Raw genomic sequence first — 24,450 nt, forward strand, 5'->3', positions numbered from 1 at the left:
GGTCTGTCGTCGAAGGAAGAAAGAAATCGGGATGCAAGAGCAAACGGCGTCCGTTGTGAGCGAATCCGGCTTTTCTCTCCCCTTCTTGTCCTCCTCTTGCAACGTGTTGGGGTGATGATGCACAGCTGTGTCGCGACAGGCTCCAAGTTTAAGGGGTTGCAGCTGGTGGTTTTGGGGCGCGAAAGCGATGGGGGGCCCCGCAGGATGTTTGAAATTATCGAGAAAGTCGACCAATGAGACGGTACCGATGTTTGTGAGACATGCAGCGGGTGCTCTAGTGCTTGTCCTGTCTCTCGCTGAGGTGCAGTTGTAGCAGCCGCAGGAGCAAAGCACAAGTATTCCGTACAAAACGAGAGGAAGTGTAGGTTAAGGGTCGAAGATGAGCCTGGTGAATGCCTCGTGGCTGCCGTTCATTTCCCCTTCACTGATCTGCGTTGGCTGTGCAAGCAAGATAAGATGGCAGGCTGCGGGAGATGAGCGGCCCAGGGATCGAGTATGCGTACATATGCGTACGGAGTATACAGCACACGCCGGGCAGAGCAGGATCGCAGGAGGGCTCGAGACCTGAGGCGGCAGTTGATGCGTACAATCCAATGAAAGGTACTTACTTGCTTTGCTGTAGCAATTGTGCTGCGTGTGTTTATTACACACGCAGAGAGTACAAGTACACTATGCCGCACCTGAAAGGTGTAGAGTACGGAGTATCGAGTAAGGTAGGCAGGTACCTTTTTCTTTGGAAGCGAACGGGCGTGGGAATGACAGGCTGCACGAGTGCGGACGGGCGAAGCCTGGACCGAGCCTGATGGGAAAAAAGTAATAATGTATTCGTACTTGCGCTGCAGTAGCCAGCTGCCGAGAACGGTCTTGGCTTGTTGATCGGCGAGCTGACTGCGAGGAGTGAGGAACAAGTGCGTGGTACGGAAAGCCCGTGGTCTTGTTTGTACAAAGTAACCGTACATAATAGCATCCCGATTCCCGTAGTACGTACGGAGTAGACGCGCAAGTGACACTGACAGGAAGAACAATGCCCGTCAAAGGGGCTTCTCTGGGCCGTAAACTGCAGCTGTCGCGTGGCATCCGATGCTCATCATGTCGGTCGGTCCCTCTCCTAATAGAGCCCCAGTCCACGTTATTACTGCTTGACTGCTCAGTCTGAGTCTGAGAGCGTGCTGGTCTGGCCCCATTGCCTGATGTCTCGCTTCCGGTCAAGTCATCATCTTCTTCCCGCGTCTCTTAATTCGCGAAATAGCTAGGACAGGGAACAGACATTCCCCATGTCCAGCAGCCCTTCCGTTCGTAAAATTTTCAAATCTCTTGCTCCAACAGAGAAGGAGACCAATGCTCGCGCGCAACTTCACAACCTGGTTCGCACTTGGTCTGCTCCCCCCTTGACCGGCCGCTTCGACCCTAGCCCGCGGTGGCTTGCTAGAGCAGCATGGCTGCACATGGGGGGTTCGCGATGGCGGCGGGGCGGTCGTGTGCGGGTCTCGTTCCTTTCTCTTCCCAGCGGCGTTACCAGTCGGAAACTTCCATGGGACCTTGCATCTTTCTGTAGGCTGTCCACTCCGAAGCACCAATGCGAAGCGACAACAGCGCTGCCTCCATGGATTCGTAAGGTATCCGTAGTTCGTAGTTCGTAGTTCGCATCTCGCAGTGTTCCTGGCGTTGCTGAACTGGGCCCGTAGCCCCTGTTGGGACAGCGTGGTTCCTTTTCTGCGGTTGCTTTCCTGCAGGTGCTGCCCTGCGGTGCCTGGCATGAAAGTTGGAACTGCCAGGATGATTGGACCCGAAGAATGAACTTACCCTTAAGGTCCTGGGCCCCCCGGTTCCTTTCAAGCATTGGCTAGCAAGTGGAAGACTAGAAGTGGACTTGGCACACAACAAGTGGAGCTGCGTCAAGGAAAGAAACAGTCCCGGGCCCCGGCATCTTCTGCGATGGGTACAAATTTCAAAGTACCTAGGTAGGGTACGGAGTACTTTACACCTTCCCACCTTCCTTACCAAAATTTAGAGAAAGGGAGCAGGTGCAAGTCTTCGGTGCCTCCTTCCTTCCTCCTTCCTGTGAGCTGACTGGGTGCAGAACAGCAGGTGCAACGGCCTGCACAGGAACGGGGCACGGGGCACTGGACAGGAGCTCATGGAGAAAACCGCACTCGCACGGTGGTGGAGTCTTGGAACGTTGACGCAAATCTCGGCAATTCATCAGCCTTCCGCATGCAGAACCCTGGCTGCGCTCCCAGGACATCTCAACCGCCTCTCGTTCCATTTGTGGACGCACCGCGGGAATCCGGTACTGATCGAGCAAAAGGCCGTCAGATCTCCATTTAAGACGAACCCATCCGACCTAGGTTAAGCTTCATCACAACCTCGTTGATGACCTTGGTCTTTAGACTCTACTCCGTATCCGTAGACCTGTGGAGATATTGGCCTCGGACTCCTCAACTGCTGCCCTACTTTGGCAATGATCTGAAGCTTTCCTCCGACTTCGACTGAGACTCGACCCTGACGGAGGCTCCTCTCAAGTTCTAGCGGCCTATTTGGCACCCATGCAAACTCCCAGACCGTTGGATGCGGGCGGGGCACCAATACTGAATCAACGATCGAACAACCGAGCCATACTTGCCAAATTCCTCGCGGTTTCTGGAATGTTGGCAATCCTTATTCGAGTATTCCGTACACTACGGATATCGGCGCATCCATCCCATTCCAATTTACTGCTGGGTTGCGCCTACAGCCTTTTCTCAGCAATTACCTTTGTCGGATGCACTGTGTTGCATTTCACCCTGGGCTGAATTTGCCTGTAACGCGCCTAGGCCGATAGGAGCCAGAACGAGAGAACGACTTGGAAGATGGGATACCAATGGTACCTCAGCGCTCCCACTCCCACTCCGTTGCGCGCCAACGCGTCTCTCCCACCAGTGTCACTGTCCCAAATTCGCAACTCTGCAGTGACGCCATGCATCTTTAACTTGACACAGGCATCGCCCGGTCGATTCTTACTACAGGTCACATATACCGCGCTCGTCTATCTAACAAAATTTTCTCTCCTTATTTGCATTGACTCTAGTCGCCGACCCAATCTCGACGCCAACCATCTCATCGCAAATCTTGGGTGAATCCAGCGATCCGTCGTAACTTCAAACCAGCAGCATCCTTGCCACCCTCAAACTACTGGACCATGCCTTCCATGGACGGGACGGGCATCCCGAGCGCGGGGGAACTTGCGGAAGAATATGGCAAGCCGCGAACATATTCTCCACACTACGCTCGTGGTCTGTAACCCCAACGAGAGCAGGTTCGTGAATGTCGATGAATGGCTTTCCACCAATCTCATTTACGATGGCATGAGCCAGTAGCCCCAATATTGAATCGCTTGCCCTACGCACCGGTCAATGAGGCGTTGCGCCCAGATCTCGTCGCCAATCTCGATTCGTCTTGGAGTCTTGGGGCTCTGTCCCTTTCCAATCAAAGACAGTGAATATTCCCCGAGAGTTCTACGCGACCACCACGCCGGCAATAAACTCTCACGATGACTAGGAAGTCATGACGAACTGTTCATTTGTCGTATGGCCTGTTGTGGCGTGCTTGATACTTTCGCTCCGCATATTTGGGAAGCTGGAATGTACCCAGATGATGTTCCCGAGGGCCTGGGCCCGGTCCCTTTATATGTCTCAGATCCCGTCAAGCAATGCGTCTGACGACAGCCGCATTGTCTCGAACAGCATGAATATCCACATGATGATGGCATCATCTTTGACTTGACAATGTCATGCAAAAAAGAAGCAGATCGACGGCACGCCATGTTCCAACTCCCTCAATTGTGACACGGGTAGACGCGCGTGTCTTGTTTTTTCTTCTATCTTGATCTTAAAATGTCCGGATATACCCAATAGTCTATGCTGTTTTCTGTATCTTTTCGCCAGCCCTCAATGCCAATTCCAGTGATCCTCCCGTATGGCTGACCACGTATAAACAGTCCATAATGCTTTTAGATGGCAGCCCTTGTGCCATTTGTATTCCCATCTTGCCGGTGGGCTATGCGACAACGCTGATTTAGCCCTCAGTGAACGCCTCGCTTCTAGCTTGCGCAGTGGAGGCATCCTCGTTGCCATTGTCCTTGGTCGTGGGACGGTTGGCGATGAGGCGCTGTGAGAAAAGTTAGGCACGGGGTTTCCAAGATAAATGTGATTAGTAGTGCTACATACCACCAAGTTTCTCAAAAGACACGCAATCGTGACCTTGCCAACTGACGGGACGTAGATGGCCGCCTTCTCCTTGACGGTGGGCGCGTCAAAGTTGCGGTGGGAGGAAAAGTTGATGCAGACGGCACCCTCGCGAATAAGGTCAGTCGAGATCTTGTACTTCTCGCTGGGGACGCCGCCGATGATGACGTCGCTGAGGGGGAGGACCTGCTCCAGGCCCCAGCCCTCCTTGTTCTGGACCTGGTGGCGGATCTGCTTGATGCCCTTGCCGCGGGTGAAGAGCTGGACGCCGGTGATGTCGACCGAGTACACCGTGGCGCCGTCGTTGGCGAGCAGGGCGGCCAAGGGCCGGCCGTTGACCTCGGAGCGGTTGATGACGGTGATTGTCTTGCCGAACAGGCGGTTGCCGTAGGCGAGGATGGGGTTGTAGATCTGGAGGTGCTCGAGGATCTTGACGACGGCGAGGGGCGTGCAGGGGAGGATGGACTTTCTCAGGTTCGCGGGGGGGTCGAGGAAGCGGGCGTTGTGGTACATGTTGAAAATATGCTGGTGGCAGAGGCCCTCGACGTCCTTTGCCAGGGAGACAGTCTCCTGGATGTACTTGTCCTGGAGGGGGTTGCCCGGGAAGATGGGGTAGTAGACGATGATGCCGTCGACCTTGTCGTCCTCGTTGGCCTCGGTGATTCTTTCCTCGAGCTGCTCCTTGTCGACACGGCGCAGGTCAAAGTCGAAGCCGCTGGAAAGGGGGTGAACACCGTCTCGTCAGCTACCTTTTGCATCCAATTTTGCATTTTTTTTGTTTATACATGTCTTGTCACACACATGCGCAAAGACGACTTGTCTCTACAGCGACAAAAGGGTTTGTTTCGCCTACTTTTCGACGCAGGTCTTCTTGGACCACTCAGCATACTGCAACGCAGCCGGATCGTCGTTTGCCAGGAACGCCGCCAGGGTGGGCTTGGAGGCGCCGTTGCCCTGCACCTTGGCGAGGGTCTCATGGACCTCAGCCAGGAGACGCTTGGCGATGGTGTCGGCCAGAATGACCTTGCAGGTCTTGGGCACAGCTTCGTTGGAGGCCATCTTATATGGAAAAGAGCAAAATCTCCAGTTTTGATACGCAGCTGTCAAGCATTATTAGTCGGGTTCTCATTCTCGGCTGATAAGACCCTTCACTCACATATGTGGTTGGAGTGAGTTGCCCGTCGGCTTCTATCCCCGAATTAGTACTTGTAAAAAGCCCCACCACCTCCGACCCCGCGATGCCGCGTTCTAGAGGCATGTCGGGAGTGAAGGAGGGAAGACTCACTGGTTCAAGTGACCAATATTACGGCGGATACGGGAGTGGCAATCGATCTGGATTCGAAATCCGACTTTTCATGCGGTATTGGGCAGCGAAGGTGAAGAAAGGTTAATCAAGTGAAGCTGAATGGCTCCGAGTCTTTTGGAGGGGCACGCTCCGACTTCGACGTCCAAATTTTTTTTCCCTCTGTTGCTGGCACAGGACCCCGCGGCCCTTGCGCAGTCCCGTCTGTGTTACCCCTCCATTCCCTCTTACCCAATTAGGACTAGTCGGTAGCCGTTTCCATCTGTCGCAATTCCTCTCCAGGCTGAAAGCATTGATAGGAAACAGGTCGTAGCAAACAAACGACTCAAGAATAATTCTAACTCCAGACATTTTCTCTCAGACTATGCCGTTTCTTACCAATGACCCAAAACATTTCGAATCCGTACTCAAGGAAGGATATGTCAGGTCTCAACACTAAGCCGAAAAAGGAGCGTTAATCGGACATTGGTTCCTCCAGACCGCGATAACGGCGATAAGAGCTATACCGCCTTCTCAATTCAGATATCCCCACCAACAACCCAGCAAGCCTGAGTAATTATCTCACAACTCATCACCGGCTTTCGGTGGTATGAAGCCCAGTATCGGCAACTGACAAATGCCCAACGAACCATTCGCCAAATCACCATTTCCCCTCGACCTAGAACAATCACCGCCTTCACGACATTGGATATCTAGGCAAAGAATTCGCATGAAAGGAGAAGACCTTGTCACTCCTTCACACTTTTGGGAAGCATTTTGAGCAGGCGCGGGGTTGGCTTTGGGACTATTTGAGGAAAGAGCGACGGAATATCTCACGACTTCTCACTGCAACGCCTTTCCGATTGCACCTAGACAACGACAGCTCAACATCTACACCATCTTCACACTACTCAGGGTGGAATCAATTCAGCAACATACATTGGGCGATCGCAACTACCATTAGACGCTTTTGATTTCAACGCATCTCACAACTACCATGGCCGATTTTCGGAAACTCGCACTTGAGTTTGTGCTCAGTGACGATAGTGAGAGACAAATCACAATCACACAGGAGGCAGCTTCAGGTATGTATAGGGAACCATCCCTATCCTTTTACCAGCTACGTGAACAATGTGCTGACGTTGACCCAGAGATTCAGTCAGCACCCAGACCCAGCAATCCAGTTGCTAGATGGGTAGAATCTATCAGACCCTGGATGCCCAGCGCAAACGAAGATCAGGATGACGGTGATGGCGATGTCATTGCACGGTCCAAAGGTATTTGGGCAAATGCGGGGTTGTAATAAAAACGATTACTGACTATTGTGCCTTCTTAAGCTTTGAGTTTCCTAGCAGGGACTCTTGAGCATCTGGATCCTGCATTCCTCAAAGCTGATCAAAGTAAGTAATGCTGAGGCCTACTTACTCAAAGGCTCATTGCTAACATCTTCTCTCCAGCCAATCTCCTGGTGGCTTTCTTTGGAAGCATGTTCAAGGTCGACCACAAGGCTGGCATTATGCCTGCTGCCAAGGCTCTTGATCGAACTGCTAGCATGAAGACATTCCAGCCACAAAAAGGAAACGACATTATTCAGAGTGTGTGCAGCCTTGGCGATGATTTCAAGTCCCAGGTCGCAGAAACCCGTGGCACAGTGTATGAACTTCTGGACCATCTCATCACCAACCCGGATGTAGCAAACGACTTGCAGTATCAACACGGCACAACCTCAGGCTTCATCACAGACCTTTTGCAATTATGTCGCAACGAGCGAGACCCCAAGTGCCTGATGACTTGGTTCAAGATTTTGAAGGTCTTTCTTTCAGACTTCTCTCCTGCACAAGAGGTTGTGGATGAGATTTTCAGTATCTTTTCGGCATACTTCCCCATATCGTTGAGGACGTCACAGCATCCTTCGGGAATCACAGCGGATGATCTCAAGTTAGCCTTGAGGGCTTGCTTTTCTGCACATCATCGCGTTGCTAGCAAGGCTATTCCATACCTCCTCGGCAGGCTAGACCAACCGGACAGTGTTAGTGTCAATGTCAAGGTTTGTGTTCTTCCTTGGACTATGTTATGCCTATATTAACACTGTCATAGGTTGATATCCTCAAGACCATGACCACATGCCTCAGCAGCTACGAGCATGTTCAACAAGGAGTCACCCCCTTTACCGACAAGATTTGGGACAGTCTCAAGTATGAAGTCCGCAACGGGGAGATCGAGGACACTATCAACGCCACCTTGGAAGTCATCCGAACAGTCGCCAAAAGACTGACTGGGGACGAGCTCAGGGATTTTGCTCTGACTGTTCAAAGAGACTGCTTGGAGGATCTGTCAAACCCGATCTACACGGCGGCCTCAGGAAAGCTTTTGATCTCCATCCACAGCGCAAAGCCAGCTGCTTTTGCACTCATGATCTCCCCGTCCGTGACGCATATCAAGGAGAATCTCCGCCACACAAAGTCACCTGACCATACGAAGAACCTCCTGATTCTTCTGAATTCTCTACTGGAGCTACGGTTAGCCCTAATTGGAGGAGACGTGGAGCTGAGTGCCGAGGACGCCGAGGCCTTCAAATCCACAGAGCCACTACTTGCCCCCATCTACAAGCAGACGTACCTGCCTCTTTTCCAAAAGGCTCTACAGGATACAGCCCAACCAGAAGATATCACCATCGGCCAACAGGCAACGAAAGGCCTGGGATTGATGGTCTGTCAGAGAGCAGCTCAAACCGGACACTCCAACCTGCCAATGCTCCCAGAAGAAACACTTACCGAAATTTGCGACAACCTAGCAACTCTTGCGCTCCAAGCTCCCGACGAACCCGCGAAGGACAAAAATCAACTTAAGATATCCGACGAGGCGGCCATTGCCTTACAGAAGGCCACGATGGCACACCCTCCGGCTCAAGCAAAGCTGATCGCGATATGCTTCCAAGTCTGTGACGCTTACAGCACTTCGCCTTCGGCCAAAACGTTAGACCGCGTGCACGACATTCTCAAGTATAACCTCGCCAGACTGACTTACGTCTTTTGCTCCCAATGCCCCCGCTCTGAGAAGCTCAAACTCTACACATCCTTCTTGGAAGCGCTGCTGCTTAACCTCCACAAGATGATGGATGTCAAAGCTGACCCGAAGATTTGGTCGGTGATTGCTACCTACATATTTTCAGCAATGCTTCAATTCAAAGAAGCAGCCAAAGAACACATCAGCCATCCCGTCAAGAACAACTTTAGCGACAAGAGATTTGATAACAACTGGGTTAGCTACGTGGCGAACCGCTTCACTAATCTGCCACGCCGCACTGACGATCGGATCGACGTAATGGAGCTGATAGACGAGAGCAACGAAGTCGACAATCTTCAAGGCGACCTCGCCCTGATCAATCTTTACGTCACTCGACAGCTCTATAGACGAGCCACCAAGATCATCAGTTATGCCAACAATTCCGAGCTTTCACTTGCTTTGAGCGATGACTTTAGCAGGAAGGACCCGGAGGACAAAAATGAAGAGGATGCCTATTTGCACCATCTCTCGAGCATTGCGACATTCACTATCCAGCATATGAGCGAATACCAGCAGACCAACTTGCTTTTGAACGAAGAAGTCGTGACACTCTTCCGCGGAAGCGACCGGTACCGCCACCCCAATGCTGATGAGAACCACAGCTGGAACAACAGCGAGCTGCGAATGGCCATGCTGCGGACCATGGGTCTTCCGCAACCCCCTTACAGCCTAAGAAATCCTCCCCAGTTCCCCATCAGTGGTTTCAGCCATGGCCGCACTGTTGTGCTTTCCTTGGGCATCATTCAAGCTTTCCACCCGACGACAGTTGAGCGATTGGTAAGATAAGCAAGACGCTAAAATAATGAACACTTTACTGACCCTTCTCTTAGGTTGAAAGAGGAACCGCGCACCAAATCTTGGTTGCTGGCCTTCTCACCAGAGACCACTCAGACTCGCCAAAGTGCCGCCATGTCGTTTCGGCCATCCTGTCCGTCGTCGCCAACAAATACAAGGTCGAGAACCTGAACGACATTGTCCAGATGATGGAGACTCAGATGAATTTCGTTGTCAGCGAAGAAAGACTCTCGGACAAGCTGGAGCGAATCACCGGCTACCTCGATCACGAAGAGAATGTGGTGGCTGGTCACAGCGTCAACGACCTCAGAGCAGCGCTGGCAAGGCCTGTATTCGCCATTGTCGTCGGCATTCTCCGACGCTACGCTGGTAACGCTCTCAAGAACGTTCTCACGGCTATCACTCAAGGTCCCGGCAACAAGAAGATTGGTCACATGCTTGCTCGCAGCATGGATTTCATCTTCACCGACCTGAACGTCGCTAAGCCACAGTTGTACGGTCAGCTTAAGAAGCTCTGGGTACAGAGGGCCTACTATGAGTTGGTCAAGCCCATGCTGCCCAAGGCTTGGCCTGCCGGCTCGAACAGCAAGGATGACATGCTCGTTGCCGCCAATTACAGTATTGCAGTCCTGAGAGCAGTCAAGCACATCACGTACGCGCACTACGAAGACGATACGGAGGACCTCATCCGAATCATCCTTTGCGCAATTCGCAACCTGCCGGCTAGCGCAGATGTGGCAGCCGGTCTTCATATTCTGGTGGTCATTACGGAGAACTCGCCCAGACGCATGCAGCCCTTCCTTAAGAGCGTCATTGATGCTTCCTTGTCGATCTTCAGAAGAGGCAGAACACATCAAGCCGGTGAAGACAACGCCTGGATGCCGGAGAACTACATGCCCTTTGACCGTTCCGGATTCCAGGAGGCGCAATGCCGGGCTCTGGTCGTTCGTCTCATTGGCCAACTGCCGCCCAACTTTGAGCATCGCCATCTCCTTGACTCGGCGTCGCAGGCCAAGCGCTTGCTGGCTCAGGCTTCTGGTGACGAGTCGCGAATGGTCAGAGAGGCTGCTCTCAAGTCTCGTAAGGCTTGGGATGAGGTCAACTAAGTATGTTGAGTAGTCAGAGGTTGAAAGACCCTTGACGAAGAATGGATTGAATACACTGGGATGCTTCACACTTTTGGCACGACCTAGTTGAGTTTGAATTGGCCTTGAGCGAGACACGAAAATGACGGATTGTTGGTATAGGGGGGCGGCGACTCACATGTTAGAACATGAGGTGGGAGACGGGGGATACTTGGCGGACTTGCATGATGGTGAGGGTTGGTGGCATGGCGAGGCGTTTGGAGGTCCATATGGACCAGTATTAGACGACCAGCATTCAGTTTAATGAGTTAGAAATCACACAAGGCATTGCAAAGATTGACTGTAGACACTCGGTTATTGCGCATAAATGCGTTCCAGAGTATGAGCCGACCGAGGGATGGAGCGAACAATGACGATTAACACCGTGGCATGGATGTGCAATCGTGGCACTTTCGAGCAAAATGCGAAGCAGAAACGCAGACTCCATGCTTTTGAAGGCCCAGATTATCCGTAATTTACACAAAAAGGGTCATTGGCACGCCCATGCGACAGAAGTCCAAACCACCTCCGGTCCGGCCCGCCCTATGCCTTGCGTCTCTTGCTTCCACCCTTGGCCGCCTCGGCGCTGCTCCCCGTCGCCGTGCTCTCCGCGTACAGTGCGTCGAGGACGTCGGTTGAGTATCCCTGGGAGGCGGACGTGACGCGCTTGGGGTCGAGCTTGCCGACGACGGGGATGTTGGTGGCGAGGATCTCCTGGAAGGGGACCGCGACGAAGCGGCCTTGCGAGTCGAACCACTGGTTGAAGGGTTGTAAGAGGTTGATGACCTTCTTTTCGCCATTCTTTGAGGTAAGGGTGATTTTCATGTTGTATGTAGGTACGTTCTTCTTTGTTGAGGTTGCGATGTTGACCTGTTTCCCGAGCGTGTAAGTCGATTTGTCCATACCCTAGCACTGCATGCAGCTGTTGGAGTACGAAGAAGTGATATAGCCTTACCTTCTCGCCTGAGGGGGATGTGCCCTCATACACGGTGCCCGCCTCCTTCAACCAGATCCATAATGTGAGGGCGCCGTTGAGGGTCGAGTAGAGAACCACAGCGGCGGCTGTGTAGTACTTTGTGCTGTCGAAGCCGAGCTGATAATCCCAGAGGAAACATGCGCCTGCAATCAGAAATGCTGCGTAGCCGAGAGCGAGGCGGACGTCGGTGAGCGTGTGGGATTGGGTGAATTTGAGAGAGTTGAGGTAGTTGGGGAGCGCATCGTCCGAGGTGTTCTTCAGGTCTGGGGGAGGGAGCTTATGTTAGTGTGATGCAACAGCTAGGCCTAGCGCAGGGCCAAGGGGAGGGTAAAGGAAAGTGCATACCGGCCAGGTTATGGACCGTAATTTTTCCGGAGGACATCTTGTCTGGTACAGTGCTGAGATCCTGCCTTTGAAAAGACTTGACAGCTATGTATGAGGCGGGCGGGCGTGGGAGTTGCGATAGTTTGGCTTGTAACCTCCAGCCTGGCTTTCGGAGCTAGGAGTCAGGACAGCTTGGACCCTTGTGAGAAGTCCCGTCCGTGGGCAGAGCGTGAAAGTGGAAGGTGGTCTTTCGGAGGCTCGGCGAAACAAGTGCCCGAAGGAGCTCCCACTCGAACATCCAACTCCACCACATCCATTACATTGATGCAGGCGGAGCTCTCAACCACCTGGCTGCATCGCAACGACAAGCGCCATCACTGTCTCTAATTCCCCATCGCACGGCTCTGAGCGTCAGATACAAGCCCATCATGGCCCAAGTTCCGGTGCAGACGATCCATCGGGATCCCCAGCTCCTGTACGCAAATACCGACTTGCCCATCCATCCCAGTTGCACCCGCGTATGCTGACTGACAATCCCGCTAGTTACTGGATCCTCTTCCCGATCACGGTGGTCATGGTCTTGACCGGCATCCTGCGACACTACGCCACGGTCCTGCTCGCCACGGCACCCAAGAAGCTCGACAAGCCCGCGCTCAAGGAGCAGCGCAGCCTGATGCACGGCGTCACGGTCCGCACCAACCACCACGTCCTGTCCAAGAAGTCCTTTGAGGCTCGCCGCGATGCGCTCGTCGCGGCGTACGAGTCCGGCGCGTACCTGAAGAATCCGGATCAGAAGGGCCAGCCGCCGGCGAATCCGCTTACCGATCCCGGCGCGATGGACGGAATGATGGGTATGATGAAGAATAACATGGCCATGATTATCCCCAACACGTTGATCATGAGCTGGATCAATGCCTTCTTCAGCGGATACGTCATTAGTATGTTTTGGATCGCCAACACCGGGAATATGGTGCAGCTGCTGACCGTCTTAGTGAAATTGCCCTTCCCCATCACCATCAAGTTCAAGAGCATGCTTCAGGCGGGTGTAGCGACGAAGGACATGGATCCCCGATGGATGTCCAGTATCTCTTGGTACTTCCTCTGTATTTTTGGTCTGCAGTCTGTCTTCGTCTTCATCTTGGGAAGCGATAATGGTAAGCTCGAAATGCTCCTGGCTTTTTTTTATCCAGCGTACTGACTTCACGCAGCTGCCAGCCAGATGGCCCAGCAAATGGGACAGATGGGAGGTGCCGCAGGTGCCCCCCAGATGTTTGGACCCGGTGTCGACCCTGACAAGCAGTTCAAGGGCGAGGCTGAGAACATTGCTGTCGTTGACCACTACTCTGTTTTGGACGATGTGGAGTCAAGACTGCTTGCGGGTATCAAGTCATAGAATTGTAGAATAATACACAAAATCCGCACCCATCCGTACGCCTCGGGGCCCTTATTGTCTGAAGAACGCTTGTGAGATCTCAAAGGCCATTTGATAGCTATTCGCCGCCCTGTCCGTCCCACCAAAGGCACACGCCGAGACCCTCCATGGCCATTGTACCCTTCACCTTATACGGCGGCTTTGGCGGAGCAGCCTCTTCGCCCTGGCTTGGTCCTGCGGGCGTCTGGTCGTGCCACTCCTCATCGATGACCTGGAATCGGACCATTTCGTGATTATCGTAGAAGAGTCTGTCGTCCTCAATGTTCCAGATCCATAGCTGTTCTGAGTGGTTGCTATAATTGTATTAGTCTTGGGTCAAAATGATGAGACATTTCTGGCTTCACGTACAACTCGGCACCCTCGGGGAGCTCATCAAAGGGGATGAAGATGTCATCAAAGAAGTCGGTTCTCAAGTTGATGCCGGCCGGCGTCGAACTTCTAATTCTTCCAATCATGACTTCGCCCTTGAAGGGTCTAAAGACGATGAGTCTGAATTCCACTATCGCAATAATTAGCCAGAGACGACCAAATTTTTAATTTTTTTGATCGGCTTGAGTTCGTGTGAATACCATTCACGTTGACAAGGCCAGTGCCATGGCCGATGAGGCCTTCAGAGGTCCACAAAAGGTCGTAGAGGCAGACACAAAGTCCAATCTTCTGTATGACCTTGTTGGCGTATTTGGCATTGATGTTGTCCTCAATGGCGGCTTTGCTCTTCTTGCGGAAGTCCTCTGGTGCGATTTCGACCAGGTCGGCAATCTTGGTCTTGATTGGGTCATTTGTGTTAGTGACACACTCAAGTGAAATTTGTGAGTTTTCGAGTCTTACTAGGATGAACATCTTCGGCGAGGTTATCTTCGAGACAGCGGGTTGTAGGCCAGAATGATCCCAGGTAAAAATTGCTATTGACCTGGTATCATCGTCCGTCACCTCAACGCCTCTGAAGGGTCGTGATTGGGTCTTTCGAGTCGTGGTTCAATGTATTGTGTCGGCGCTCAGTGAGATCGCAAAGTCGGCAAAATCGCGGGGCGCTTTGGTCTTGGGAAGCAGATTGACTCTTACCGCCCTCTGTGTTGAGTTTAGCCTTAGCGGTTGCAGGTTCATGTGTGTCCCTGTGGCCCACCACGCTTTAGTGGCTCGAGGCCTGCCCAGGCGGCGGGCCTCTGTCGCAACCCGCTGGAACTGTTATTGCGGGACCCGAAATGACTGCAGGGCGACTCCGAAAGCTCAAGTCCTAGGGGCTCCACGCACTTGCCTCAGCTTCGCGTCAGGTCAGGGAAACTGCGTCCTGCCGTCTCTTCCATCCCCGAGCCTTTCGCTTCCCTTCCTTCATCACCTCAATCATTTCAGGTTGGCCGCCTTTCTTCTTCTCTTCAACTGGCGCCCTCTGCATAGAATTCACTAGTTCCGAGCCTCGAATACTGCTTTTCGCTACGTAGATCGATTTTTCAATCGCCCTTGCTGCCCTTCCAAACAAAGATTGGTGCACAAATCGCCGAGACCGTTACAATCGAATACAGCACTTCCTGCGCTTCTCCATTGTGGTTCATTTCTTCCAGAATCCCGAACGCTCTTTTACATCTCGACTGCGAACATAGGAAGAACGCGTCGTCGTCCTCGAGCCAACATGTCGGGCTACAACTACGGTCCCCCACCACCTCCGCCTCCGGCTGCCCAGGCTAGTCATCCTGGATATGGGCACCACGGCGGCGCTTATCAACAGCATTCACGAGGCGGAGGTGCCCATGCTGCCCGTGGCGGGCGTGCTGGCTACCCATCGAACGGTGGCCGCCCTGAGTATCCTCCAGCTCATCAGCCGCAGTACGAATACTCTCGCCAGCAGCCATTCCCTCAACACAGCCCAGGATATCCCGCCCAGCAACAACCTGCTGGCAACAACTACCCTCCCCAACAGCAGTGGCATCAAGACCACGCACATAGTGCTCCTCAGCATGGCGCTCACGCTCCCACTCCTTTGTCGACTTCCAACTATCATCCAAACTACGCTCCCCAGGTCTACGCTCATCCTCAACACCCGCAACACCCTCAGCCGCCACCTCACCAGCCAGCCTACGGGCCACAGCAGCCGCAACAACCACAGCAGCAACCCTACGGCCAACCATATCCCGCTCCTGCACCATATACCGCTGCCCAGCCGTGGGCTGGACACGACCCTCATGCTCAAAGTCCCTATGGCGCTGGTCGCGGTCGCGGCGGTTACGGAAACGATCGAGGCGGGCCCCGAGGTTCTAACATGGCCACGCCTGCTCCTGTAGCCTACGGTAGTGATAGCGCTCACCATCAAGCGAATGGTGGATATGGCCAGCCGTATGCTGATCCACGCGCGCAATCCGTCCAGTATCAAGCTCCGACGCAATATCCGTACCACGCCCCTCCCCCGGCGCCTCACGCAGCGATTCCTCCACAGGAGCCGTACTACAAACATGATGGACAGGCCGGCCGAGGCCGTGGTGGTCACCGTGGCGGCAATCCACGCGGCCGTGGCTCGTTCCACGGCAACGACAGGGGCCGTCATCGTCAACAGGGCAACAACAACCAAAATCACAATCACAACAACAGACAAGATGGAGGAGGGTTCCACCATAAGCATGACAAGCACGACAATGCTGCTTCGGGTAAGAAGAAGAAGCGTAAGACTAACACCCTTGGTCTTACACCTGGCCAAGACTCAGAGTCGGAAGACGATGAGATGGAAGAGGAGACGCTTCGCAAGTTGATTGGAGCAGATGCATTGCAGTAAGTTAGATGTCGATATCAGATTTTGCTCTAGCTGACCGTCTCGCAGGGTGACTGATGTCGCTTCGTACATTGCTGAGCGGAAGAAGCGCTTCCCCACGGCTGCGCGCGTCAAGGCTAAGAAGTCTGTCGAGACCACGCAAGGAAGTGGCAATAAAATCCATTCTAGTTTGGAAAAGGAAGAAAACCTCGCCAGCAAGCTGAGGCGGCAACTGGAAAAAGTTGAATCGTCTATCAAGCGCAAGCGTGAACAGCAAGACGAGGGCGATGAGATGAGAGACAGCCCCTCCATTGATATCAAGTCTGAAGACGATGAGCCAGAAGTCGCGTCAAGTCGTGTTCAGCCGGCCCCCCCTCCTCCCCCTCCTGCAAAGAAAGCAGACATTTCAAAGCATTGCAAGTACTACTCTACGGGAGGTACTTGCGGCAAGAAGGGCAAGTGCCGCTTCGTACATGACCCTGCTATTAGGGAGGCAGCCATGAAGGAGAGAGAGATGAACAATGGCCACCTCACCATCCAGCAGCGCTTGATCTTGAACGACAAGGACCAAGAGGACCTTACTGTTCTTCAGTCAATCCAATACCTGCGGGAGAAAGGCCTGATGAAGCCTGAAGATCAACCCAACGGTACCAATGGGCACAATGGGTCTGGGAGCTCCCAGACCTCCCAATCTCAATCCCGCCAGCATCCCAGCAGTCTTCCAGCTGCACCTGCTTCTCTCCCAGCGCCACCTATGAAGCATCACGGACTTCCTCCCCATAAACCGCCTCCTTCTGCAGGCGGATCTACGGTTCGATACAAAGGCTGGAACTTGAGTGGATATGGGAACTCAGGTCTCAAGTCGGAAGATCTTCCATAGAGGGCTGCCACAAACGGCCAAGGCCGGATGTCACTCAAACGCTTCAACTCTGCACTGCTTCCACTAGAAGTGTGACTCAGTTCTTTCTTCACTGGCCCGCCTGAGTATGGCGGCCTCGAATTATGCAACAGGTCTCTCGCTACGGCGGAGAAGTCATCCTGATGCAGCGATTCTCACTCGCAGCAATGTTTGTGTTTTGTACCTGATCGAAATCTAATCTACATCAAAGAAGTTGGGCAAGGAAAAAGTATACTTAGGATCACATCATCAATCCTTGCCAGCCCCCGTTTCGTTGACTTTCGCCACGCTCGGACGACTGTGGCTTTGGCATTTCGGTTTCCTTGGCCGCGTCGATTACCTTTAGGGCTGAATCTGCAAAGTTGCGATCCCAGATCGCGTGTAAGATCGTTTCATCAATCAAAAGGGGGCGAGACTGGAGATACGACGGCATGGGCGCGATTTCTATTCAACAAGTTCATGATTTTAGAGCCGTCGGAGTTTGAGGATGGGGCTGAGTAGCTTCGCAAAACCCGCTTTGAGATGATCGCTTCAGGACTTGCAGAGGAGTTTTTGAACTGACTGCAGCCCGGTTCGGCTGTATTATCTGATACCTCAAGGAGGGCTTCGCATCGGGCTTATAGAATGGAAAACATCAATGGCTTTTACGTTTCCGTGTCTTGGTGCACATTGCAATTAGTCATAATGAATAAAACTTACGTCTTGGAAACCTCGGTTGGTGGTCATTCATTGACAATTTTTACGTGATTGTGCATCAAAGACTCTTGGTTATGTACCTGTCGAATCTAGCTACTTTTGGAACACGAGCGTGGCCATGCGGTGTGAAGGTTATGTCGCCCTGTGCCCAATCGCTTGCGCTCCTTTCAATATAAAGCAAGAAAAAGGAAATCATTCGACTTTGTTGCTTTCTGTTTGAGATTCTTGTAATAATTGATGCCGTTACTAGTGAGTTATCGTAGCTTATTGTTCGTGGAATAGAAGTTTGAGAGGGGCGATATAATCTTCACGCAGGTTGACGAGTTCAGTCGGGGTTAGTCTTGATGTTGGAGCAAGAACGTCAGATTTGGCCAGTCAACGGTACGGAAGTAATAACATTAGGCTAGTGCTCGATGGCGACCGAGGTATCATTGAGCCGTAGCACGTATCTACCTGTTCCCTATGTGATAATTTACGAAAGAAGCCAAAGAAACTGGCCGTGGAGTGTAGTGATATCCCATAATAATAATGACAAAACAAACTTGAAGTTCAAAAATGAACGCCTTCGCTAATGTGATGCTGAGCCGCGCCTGTACCGGTGCAAATTCCTCAGAAGTGCCATCCAAAAACCCCTGTGGTTAAAATATGATGGCGAGAAATGAGGGGGGGTGATGGAAGAAAGCCTAGCGTCGTCGCTGCTCCTCGTAAAATTTGCGCTTGCGCTCCTCCTTTTCGGCCTTGAGACGCTTCTCGAGCCGCTCCTGTTCGATATCTTCGCGGCGGGCCGCACGCTCAGCCGCTACTTCCTCATCCCACACGTCATCCATGCCGGCCTCCATGTCTGAAGATCCGTCAGAGTCGTATTGGTACCGGGGACCGCGGTCGTCCTCCTCATCTTCGTCGTACTCGATAAAGTCGTCGAATTCTTCTTCCTCTTCCTCATCATAACGTGAACGTTTCGCGGAGCCGCCGTACCGCGGGGCAGGGCGGGAGTTGAGGAGGGCGCCTCCTGGTGCCGGCTTCTTCTTTGCCGAGGTAGCTCCGGGTCTCGGGCGGGCGGTACCCGTGTATCCTGTGGTGGCGACGGCGGCCTTTTTGAGCTTCTTCTGCTGCTCTTCTTCGGCAGCGGCCGCGCGTGCCTTTACGCCGGCCCTAGGGTCTCTCGCTCTGTCGGCGGTTCCGTTACGGCTGGCGCTTGATCCATTTGCGCTGGCCCCATTACGCGAAGGCGGAGCCGAAGACGGTCTTGAGGTCCCCTGGAATTTCGACGCTGGCCTCGCTGCGCCCCTGGGATCCTTCTTGGGGTCCTTCTTGTAATCCTTCTTCATCTCCTCCCGCTCCTTCTTGGTGAACACCTTCTCCACCGGTTTGTGCTGGATCTTGCCGACTTGGCCCAGCTTGGTCTGAGCCTGTTGAGCCCGCGCCATGATCTCGGCGAAAGATCCCTTCTTTGGCGGCGCACCTTTCGGTGCCGCGGCAGGAGCTGACGGGGATGGTCGACTGGGGAGTGCCGATGTCACTCTCGATGTGCCCGAGCCATTCATCGGCCTGGCACCGGAAGAGCTGGGCTTTGCGGACGTCGTGCCATTTCCGACAGGCTTAGGCGCAGACGTGGATCGATCAGACGGTCGTCCGGCGCTGCCTCGATAGCCGGTGGTTGTTGTCGAAGACTTCTCCGCAGGCCGTGCGGGTCTCTGGGCATCTGCCAATCTGGGGGGTGCAGACGAGCTGGCACCGTTTGTACTTGTTCGCGGAAGCTTGTTCGAGACGGTGCTGCGGAGATCGTCGTCGGCTTTCCGTTTAGGGGGCGGGAGTGCGGCCCTCGATGGAGCGGGCGATGTGCTCTGTGACTTATCGCCACTTATTTGGGCGAGGAGATCTCCGATCTGTGAGCCGCCCGTCGTCAGCCCCGTCATAGTAGCCGCTGAAACGTGGTGTCGCATCTTGGAAGCACTTACAGGCATGGTGACGGACTGCTAAAGCCAGATATCTTCAAGCAAGTGTCTATGTTGCTTGCAGCGGCCGTCAGGATGCATCAGGCGGACGCTTGAGTCATCAGTGTGGAAAGTATGAGAACTCAAGTTTCTGCCCTTCAGCGGCCCCCTCTCAAAAGACTGAACACGCGGGCGTTTCCGTCGGGTCTGAGAGACGAGAAATGGTAGAGAAAAAATGAGGAAAAATCGCGAAAATTGAGAAGGCGGTCGCGAAGCGCTCGGCACAAACACCCGACGGTCGTTAAAATCGAAAGTTGGGTGTAGCGGACAAAAGGAAGTGGCGTTGGAGTCGGCAAGTTTTTATATGTTGGCCTGGGGGGGTGGAATCACTGGTACCTCCATTACCGTCCACCCAGGTAGGTACTTTGGACTGTGGTCCAACCTTCTGTTAGCCTGTCCGGAAGCTGGAGTGGCTCCGATTCCGGTGGAGTGGGCTCCACTGGGCCCTTGACGCTTTGACCCTCTCTGTCGACTTCTGGTGGTAGAATTCGGAAGGCTGTCAGTGGTCCACGGGCCAAGCAGGCGTAGGAGGTCGTCAATGTGGCTGAAGCCGCGGAAGCAAGGAGACGTGTGGCTTGTGTGCTTTTCGGTCGGCTGCCCCAGCCACCGACCGCCCTCCCCGCCCTAAGGTAGGGTCCCGCACCCTCTGGCTCACAAAACGAAAAAAAAGTTCCATTTCCGACAACTTACCGAATCTCATCAACCACGCGAAAATCTCCCAAGACTCGAAGATTCAGTCTCCGCCCAACTTCGCGGTTAAATTGATTGACCTCTCGTGTTCTTTACGACAAACAGTGAGTTTTACCCCCTTCTTCTCTACGCCTGATCTCCATCTCGTCGCCAATTGTCTTTTGGATTTTCGACGTCGCCGCCAAAAATTCAACGATCCCTCTTATCTAACAATCGTTCGCCGCAGAAAATCATTCAAGATGAAGCACCTCGCCGCTTTCCTCCTCCTCGGCCTCGGTGGCAACACCTCCCCCTCTGCCAAGGATGTCAAGGCTGTCCTTGAGTCCGTCGGTATTGAGGCTGATGACGAGCGCCTGAACAAGCTCATCTCCGAGCTCGAGGGCAAGGACATCAACGAGGTTCGTTACGACTTTGGTTATGCGACATGCGCAAAGGATCTAGATGCTAACAAGGTATACAGCTCATCGCTGAGGGCTCCAGCAAGCTTGCCTCCGTTCCCTCTGGTGGCGCTGGTGGTGCCGCCGCCGCTTCCGGCGGTGCTGCTGCCGGTGGTGCCGCTGAGGACGCCCCCAAGGAGGAGAAGGAGGAGGAGAAGGAGGAGTCCGACGAGGACATGGGATTCGGTCTCTTCGACTAAATACCCCTCTCACGCCCTCGCCTCATCGAAGAATATACGCAGCAATCGGCCGACGTTTTCACAAGTCATTGACATGGGGAAATCTCTCTTGGGTTGGGCTTCGGCACACGTTTGTGTAGGAACACCTGCTAGGTTCGGTCAAATAAAAAGCTCGCTGGTTCTTTGAAAACTGTTACCCCTCATCGATTAATTGTGTGCTTCCCCGCTTGGAACACTGAGTTCATGTCAACTTCAGCTCTGATTGTTTGCGCCATCCAATTAATACCCGGCGCACATCTTGAACTCACCTCCTGTACAGTGGGCGATTCTTTGCGACAAAAGGCGCGCAACGTGCGGGTAATCCTGGCGCAAACAATTTCTGAAAGCTCAAGGCCGAAAGCTGTGACCGGTCTCGCTCGGTATCCCTTAAGCGAAAAGATACCTTGCATGGGATTACATCAACTTAAACATGCAAACTAGGGTGCTAGGTAAGGTAAAGTAGGCTAGACACCTAATGAAGCCTTAGGCAAGACTTAGTGCCTGGTTCCAAACTCCAATTCCATGTGCCCAACGAAGAATGTGCCGCCTTACGCTTTGCCGTTCAGCCCATCGTTGCTCCGACAACAACATCCCCTGGTCTTGATTTCTCATTGGTCAACCCCTGCTAGCCCCCAAATACTGGGAACGTCCTCAATTGACAAGGAATCGACACATCCCTCCAACATACAAGATGCTAGTGACGCGCCGCATAAACTAATTTCTTCTCCATTTGCAATCTTTCGGATCATGGGCACATTTGACACGTAAAACAGTGTTCAATCGCCAAAATCAATCGCTTTTTTCTGGCGGAAGGTGCTTGGCTGCCGAGACGTGGAGATTCGCGCCGCTAATCCCCAGCCCCCCGTTGCGCAAAATTGGAACAACAAACCATCCCACCAGCTCGAAATGTCGACAACCTCTCCCACGCCGCTGGGCAACGCCGGAACCGGCCTGTCACGAAAACCTTCTGTACGACAAGGCCTCAGGAGGCTGCCCTCTCGTCCGCATCTCAATCGAAGCGAATCCAACCCTGTTCATGCGACCGCCGCTGCACCCGCGCTCTCAAAAAAGGCAGACTCGCAGCAGTACGCCATGCACGACAGCTCCGATGACGAGATACCCGTGCCTATGAAGCTCAGTGCCCTCACCAAGGCACTTCTTAACGATGGCAGCGGCCCGGAACCGCAAAGAGCAGCTTCACCGCCTAGAACACGTCGCCGCGTCAGTAATCTTGCCGCGTCCACGAGCTCTGCCACGGAGGAGAGAAGATCCCTCCGATCGGGAAGTGCTCAGGCATACGACACAAGGTCAACGAAACCCACGTCGCCGATACAGAGCAGAGAGAACAGTCCTGTGCGGAAAAGAGTTGTGAGACTCAGCAATACGCCAAAGAGTCTTGGCCAGATGCGCCCTGCCAAGAGAAGGTCTACCTCGCTGTCCCGATCAACCAACCAACGACCCCAGTCTAGAAGCCGGCCAGAGAGCCGAAACCAGTCCTCGGATGAGAAGAATGAACCGCCTCAGGATGTCAACACACCGGCCCAAGGTATCCGTGTCGTCCGGATCGCCGCTGGCTCGTCCGGCAACAGAAGTCGCCTCACCAATTCATCCAGTCACTCAAGGCGCTCAGGTTCCCATACGGAACAGGACCACCCAGAAGAGCCGTATACGGTAGCACGCCATGCTGCCGGTATCAACCCCAGCAGCGTATCCCGACAAGCTTCTAATGCTGGAAGAACCACCAAGGCCGAGGATAATCTCGCACTGCAAGGCTCCATGCGCGTCAAGCGAGTAGGCAAGATTCCCGGAAGCTTCTTGAGCGGACCCGCTCGACGTGGACGTAGAAGACAGAGTGAGGAAGAAGCGGAGGCAAATGGTGATGGCGAGGGTCTGATCTCAAGCCAGTATCACGACGGTCACGGCACAGACGTAGAGAATGAGATGGCATCATCCTTTTATGGCAACGGCAGACAGATGTCATCAGGCAGTCCTGTCGCCTTGAGCGACCCATCCAGAGCAGCTCATCGCAGGCCTACATCGTATGCCGAACCACCGGCCCCTTCTTTTACGCGCCATTCTCCCCAGGAAAAAGACGAGCCAGAAGAGATTCATTACAAGTTACCTGCGCCACGCCCTCAAGTCCCCTCCTCGCACGACCAGGAGAACGAGCCAGTTTCTATACTGCGAAGCACGAGGCCTACCGCCGTCAAGCCTGCGGAAATGGTCATGGAAAAAGTAGTCAGACGCTCTATCAATCCCGAGGCTGTTCAACAGAGACCCGCGGCATCCCCTGAGCGCAAGCCCCTGGCTTCCCTGGCCAACAACACTCCGCGCCGAGCTGCTCCCCCGCCTCCGCCCAAGATGTCTGTCCTTGATGCCGCTACCACATCCGCTGGCGCAGCGACGACTACTCAAGGCAAGCAAAGGCGGAATATCCTTCGTGTCAATGGAAAGTCCTACACAAGACTCGACTGTCTGGGCCGGGGCGGTAGCGCTAAGGTCTACCGTGTTACTGCCGAAAACGGGGCAATGTTTGCATTGAAAAGGGTGTCGCTGGAGAATGCAGACGAGTTGACCGTCCGGGGCTACAAGGGCGAAATCGACCTACTGGGCAGGCTGAGAGGCAATGACCGAGTCATCAACCTCTTCGACTACGAGATGAATAGCGAAAAGAAAATGCTCACTTTGGTAAGTCATCCAATATTAAAATGTAATGGCATCCCTAACGCGTACTCAGCTTATGGAAATGGGCGAATTGGATCTCCACACGCTTCTCAGGAGTCGCCAAAATCCTGAATCGCCCAAGTTTGATTCAGTCTTGGTCCGCTTCTACTGGAAAGAAATGCTGGAGTGCCTACAATCGGTACACCAGTCCGAAATCGTGCACTCCGATCTCAAACCGGCCAACTTCGTTCTTGTAAAGGGTCGCTTGAAACTCATCGATTTCGGTATCGCCAATGCAATTCAAACTGATGAGACTGTCAACGTCCACCGCGAAACGCAAGTTGGCACACCAAACTACATGTCCCCCGAGTCGCTTTTGGACTCCAACGCACCTCGGGGCGGCCGAGTTCCTGGACGGCCCAAGTTGATGAAGGTTGGAAAGCAGAGCGATGTCTGGTCCCTCGGGTGCATTCTGTACCAACTGGTCTATGGAATACCTCCTTTTGGTAACATCAACAATCAAATGGCAAAGTGCCAAGCAATCATCAACTGGGATCACGACATCGAATTCCCTTCCCGGGCCATGGGCGGAGTTCCAGTACCTCCGTCTCTGTTGCGAACCTTGAGGCGGTGTCTCAATCGCGACGTCCACATGCGACCTTCATGCGAAGAGCTTCTCCACGAGACCGACCCCTTCCTATACCCCAATGAGATGAGCGAAAAGGCCCTTCCCATTGACGAAGAGCTCCTTGGTAGAATCATCCAGAGCGTTGTCTCGAGGTGTCGAGAACGCATGCCGACAGATGCAGAGGCCATGTCCGTGTGGCCATCGGCTTACTGGACCAGTGTCAAAAAAGCAACGAATCAGAGCAGGTGACGAAAGCGTACGAGCAT

At 53.5% G+C, this 24,450-nt stretch overlaps 10 protein-coding genes across 10 annotated transcripts; 5 read left to right on the forward strand and 5 right to left on the reverse strand.

Annotated features, from left to right (window-relative positions):
- Nucleotides 1–4,053: 4,053 nt before the first annotated feature.
- On the reverse strand, nt 4,054–5,282 carry BDP81DRAFT_460020 (tetrahydrofolate dehydrogenase/cyclohydrolase; the record flags this gene model as incomplete). The annotated part of the gene is made up of 3 exons (XM_060593606.1): nt 4,054–4,146; nt 4,206–4,938; nt 5,077–5,282. 3 exons carry the CDS (start codon nt 5,280–5,282, stop codon nt 4,054–4,056), a joined length of 1,032 nt encoding a protein of 343 aa, XP_060446978.1.
- An 800-nt stretch (nt 5,283–6,082) lies between these two features.
- Nucleotides 6,083–10,793, forward strand: BDP81DRAFT_424837 (Dos2-interacting transcription regulator of RNA-Pol-II-domain-containing protein). The gene is made up of 6 exons (XM_060590164.1): nt 6,083–6,590; nt 6,657–6,782; nt 6,843–6,905; nt 6,963–7,552; nt 7,603–9,348; nt 9,402–10,793. Exons 1-6 carry the CDS (start codon nt 6,503–6,505, stop codon nt 10,470–10,472), a joined length of 3,684 nt encoding a protein of 1,227 aa, XP_060446979.1. The 5' UTR covers nt 6,083–6,502; the 3' UTR covers nt 10,473–10,793.
- On the reverse strand, nt 10,514–10,781 carry BDP81DRAFT_207059 (uncharacterized protein). Its single transcript, XM_060582621.1, has one exon. It carries the CDS (start codon nt 10,718–10,720, stop codon nt 10,556–10,558), a length of 165 nt encoding a protein of 54 aa, XP_060446980.1. The 5' UTR covers nt 10,721–10,781; the 3' UTR covers nt 10,514–10,555.
- BDP81DRAFT_470644 (microsomal signal peptidase 25 kDa subunit) lies at nt 10,788–11,963 on the reverse strand. The gene is made up of 3 exons (XM_060594553.1): nt 11,812–11,963; nt 11,446–11,729; nt 10,788–11,360 (listed from the first exon to the last, which is right to left on the reverse strand). Exons 1-3 carry the CDS (start codon nt 11,846–11,848, stop codon nt 11,034–11,036), a joined length of 648 nt encoding a protein of 215 aa, XP_060446981.1. The 5' UTR covers nt 11,849–11,963; the 3' UTR covers nt 10,788–11,033.
- A 255-nt stretch (nt 11,964–12,218) lies between these two features.
- On the forward strand, nt 12,219–13,183 carry BDP81DRAFT_448418 (integral membrane protein DUF106-domain-containing protein; the record flags this gene model as incomplete). The annotated part of the gene is made up of 4 exons (XM_060592297.1): nt 12,219–12,265; nt 12,334–12,728; nt 12,783–12,944; nt 12,999–13,183. 4 exons carry the CDS (start codon nt 12,219–12,221, stop codon nt 13,181–13,183), a joined length of 789 nt encoding a protein of 262 aa, XP_060446982.1.
- A 55-nt stretch (nt 13,184–13,238) lies between these two features.
- Nucleotides 13,239–14,279, reverse strand: BDP81DRAFT_207096 (RNA polymerase III subunit Rpc25). The gene is made up of 4 exons (XM_060582622.1): nt 14,051–14,279; nt 13,792–13,987; nt 13,571–13,721; nt 13,239–13,515 (listed from the first exon to the last, which is right to left on the reverse strand). The coding sequence occupies exons 1-4, from the start codon at nt 14,060–14,062 to the stop codon at nt 13,281–13,283; spliced, it is 594 nt and encodes a 197-aa protein (XP_060446983.1). The 5' UTR covers nt 14,063–14,279; the 3' UTR covers nt 13,239–13,280.
- A 454-nt stretch (nt 14,280–14,733) lies between these two features.
- Nucleotides 14,734–16,969, forward strand: BDP81DRAFT_207104 (uncharacterized protein). Its single transcript, XM_060582623.1, has 2 exons — nt 14,734–15,979; nt 16,029–16,969. The coding sequence occupies exons 1-2, from the start codon at nt 14,850–14,852 to the stop codon at nt 16,837–16,839; spliced, it is 1,941 nt and encodes a 646-aa protein (XP_060446984.1). The 5' UTR covers nt 14,734–14,849; the 3' UTR covers nt 16,840–16,969.
- Nucleotides 16,970–18,180: 1,211 nt separating this feature from the next.
- Nucleotides 18,181–19,682, reverse strand: BDP81DRAFT_207111 (uncharacterized protein). The gene is made up of 2 exons (XM_060582624.1): nt 19,512–19,682; nt 18,181–19,439 (listed from the first exon to the last, which is right to left on the reverse strand). The coding sequence occupies exons 1-2, from the start codon at nt 19,515–19,517 to the stop codon at nt 18,237–18,239; spliced, it is 1,209 nt and encodes a 402-aa protein (XP_060446985.1). The 5' UTR covers nt 19,518–19,682; the 3' UTR covers nt 18,181–18,236.
- Nucleotides 19,683–20,476: 794 nt separating this feature from the next.
- Nucleotides 20,477–20,874, forward strand: BDP81DRAFT_460023 (60s acidic ribosomal protein-domain-containing protein; the record flags this gene model as incomplete). The annotated part of the gene is made up of 2 exons (XM_060593607.1): nt 20,477–20,635; nt 20,698–20,874. 2 exons carry the CDS (start codon nt 20,477–20,479, stop codon nt 20,872–20,874), a joined length of 336 nt encoding a protein of 111 aa, XP_060446986.1.
- Nucleotides 20,875–21,798: 924 nt separating this feature from the next.
- On the forward strand, nt 21,799–24,433 carry BDP81DRAFT_448423 (kinase-like domain-containing protein; the record flags this gene model as incomplete). The annotated part of the gene is made up of 2 exons (XM_060592298.1): nt 21,799–23,580; nt 23,630–24,433. 2 exons carry the CDS (start codon nt 21,799–21,801, stop codon nt 24,431–24,433), a joined length of 2,586 nt encoding a protein of 861 aa, XP_060446987.1.
- Between the last annotated feature and the right edge of the window lie 17 nt (nt 24,434–24,450).

This window comes from Colletotrichum phormii, assembly GCF_030913505.1.
Source record: "Colletotrichum phormii strain CBS 102054 chromosome Unknown BDP81scaffold_7, whole genome shotgun sequence".
In the NCBI taxonomy this organism is placed as follows: Eukaryota; Fungi; Ascomycota; class Sordariomycetes; order Glomerellales; family Glomerellaceae; genus Colletotrichum; species Colletotrichum phormii.

Bases quoted from the DNA above. Each gene is read 5' to 3' on its own strand.
- BDP81DRAFT_207059 (XM_060582621.1), bottom strand. From the start codon at position 10,720: ATGGACCTCCAAACGCCTCGCCATGCCACCAACCCTCACCATCATGCA.
- BDP81DRAFT_207096 (XM_060582622.1), bottom strand. The intron at 13,722-13,791 runs GTATTCACACGA...TTATTGCGATAG, and splicing joins TGGCCTTGTCAACGTGAATG to TGGAATTCAGACTCATCGTC. The intron at 13,516-13,570 runs GTACGTGAAGCC...ATACAATTATAG, and splicing joins CTCCCCGAGGGTGCCGAGTT to CAACCACTCAGAACAGCTAT.
- BDP81DRAFT_424837 (XM_060590164.1), top strand. From the start codon at position 6,503: ATGGCCGATTTTCGGAAACTCGCACTTGAGTTTGTGCTCAGTGACGAT. The intron at 6,783-6,842 runs GTATTTGGGCAA...TGCCTTCTTAAG, and splicing joins TGTCATTGCACGGTCCAAAG to CTTTGAGTTTCCTAGCAGGG. The intron at 7,553-7,602 runs GTTTGTGTTCTT...ACACTGTCATAG, and splicing joins GTGTTAGTGTCAATGTCAAG to GTTGATATCCTCAAGACCAT.
- BDP81DRAFT_207104 (XM_060582623.1), top strand. From the start codon at position 14,850: ATGTCGGGCTACAACTACGGTCCCCCACCACCTCCGCCTCCGGCTGCC. The intron at 15,980-16,028 runs GTAAGTTAGATG...ACCGTCTCGCAG, and splicing joins ATTGGAGCAGATGCATTGCA to GGTGACTGATGTCGCTTCGT.
- BDP81DRAFT_470644 (XM_060594553.1), bottom strand. From the start codon at position 11,848: ATGTCCTCCGGAAAAATTACGGTCCATAACCTGGCCG. The intron at 11,730-11,811 runs GTATGCACTTTC...TCCCTCCCCCAG, and splicing joins TACGGTCCATAACCTGGCCG to ACCTGAAGAACACCTCGGAC. The intron at 11,361-11,445 runs GTAAGGCTATAT...CTCGGGAAACAG, and splicing joins CATCCCCCTCAGGCGAGAAG to GTCAACATCGCAACCTCAAC.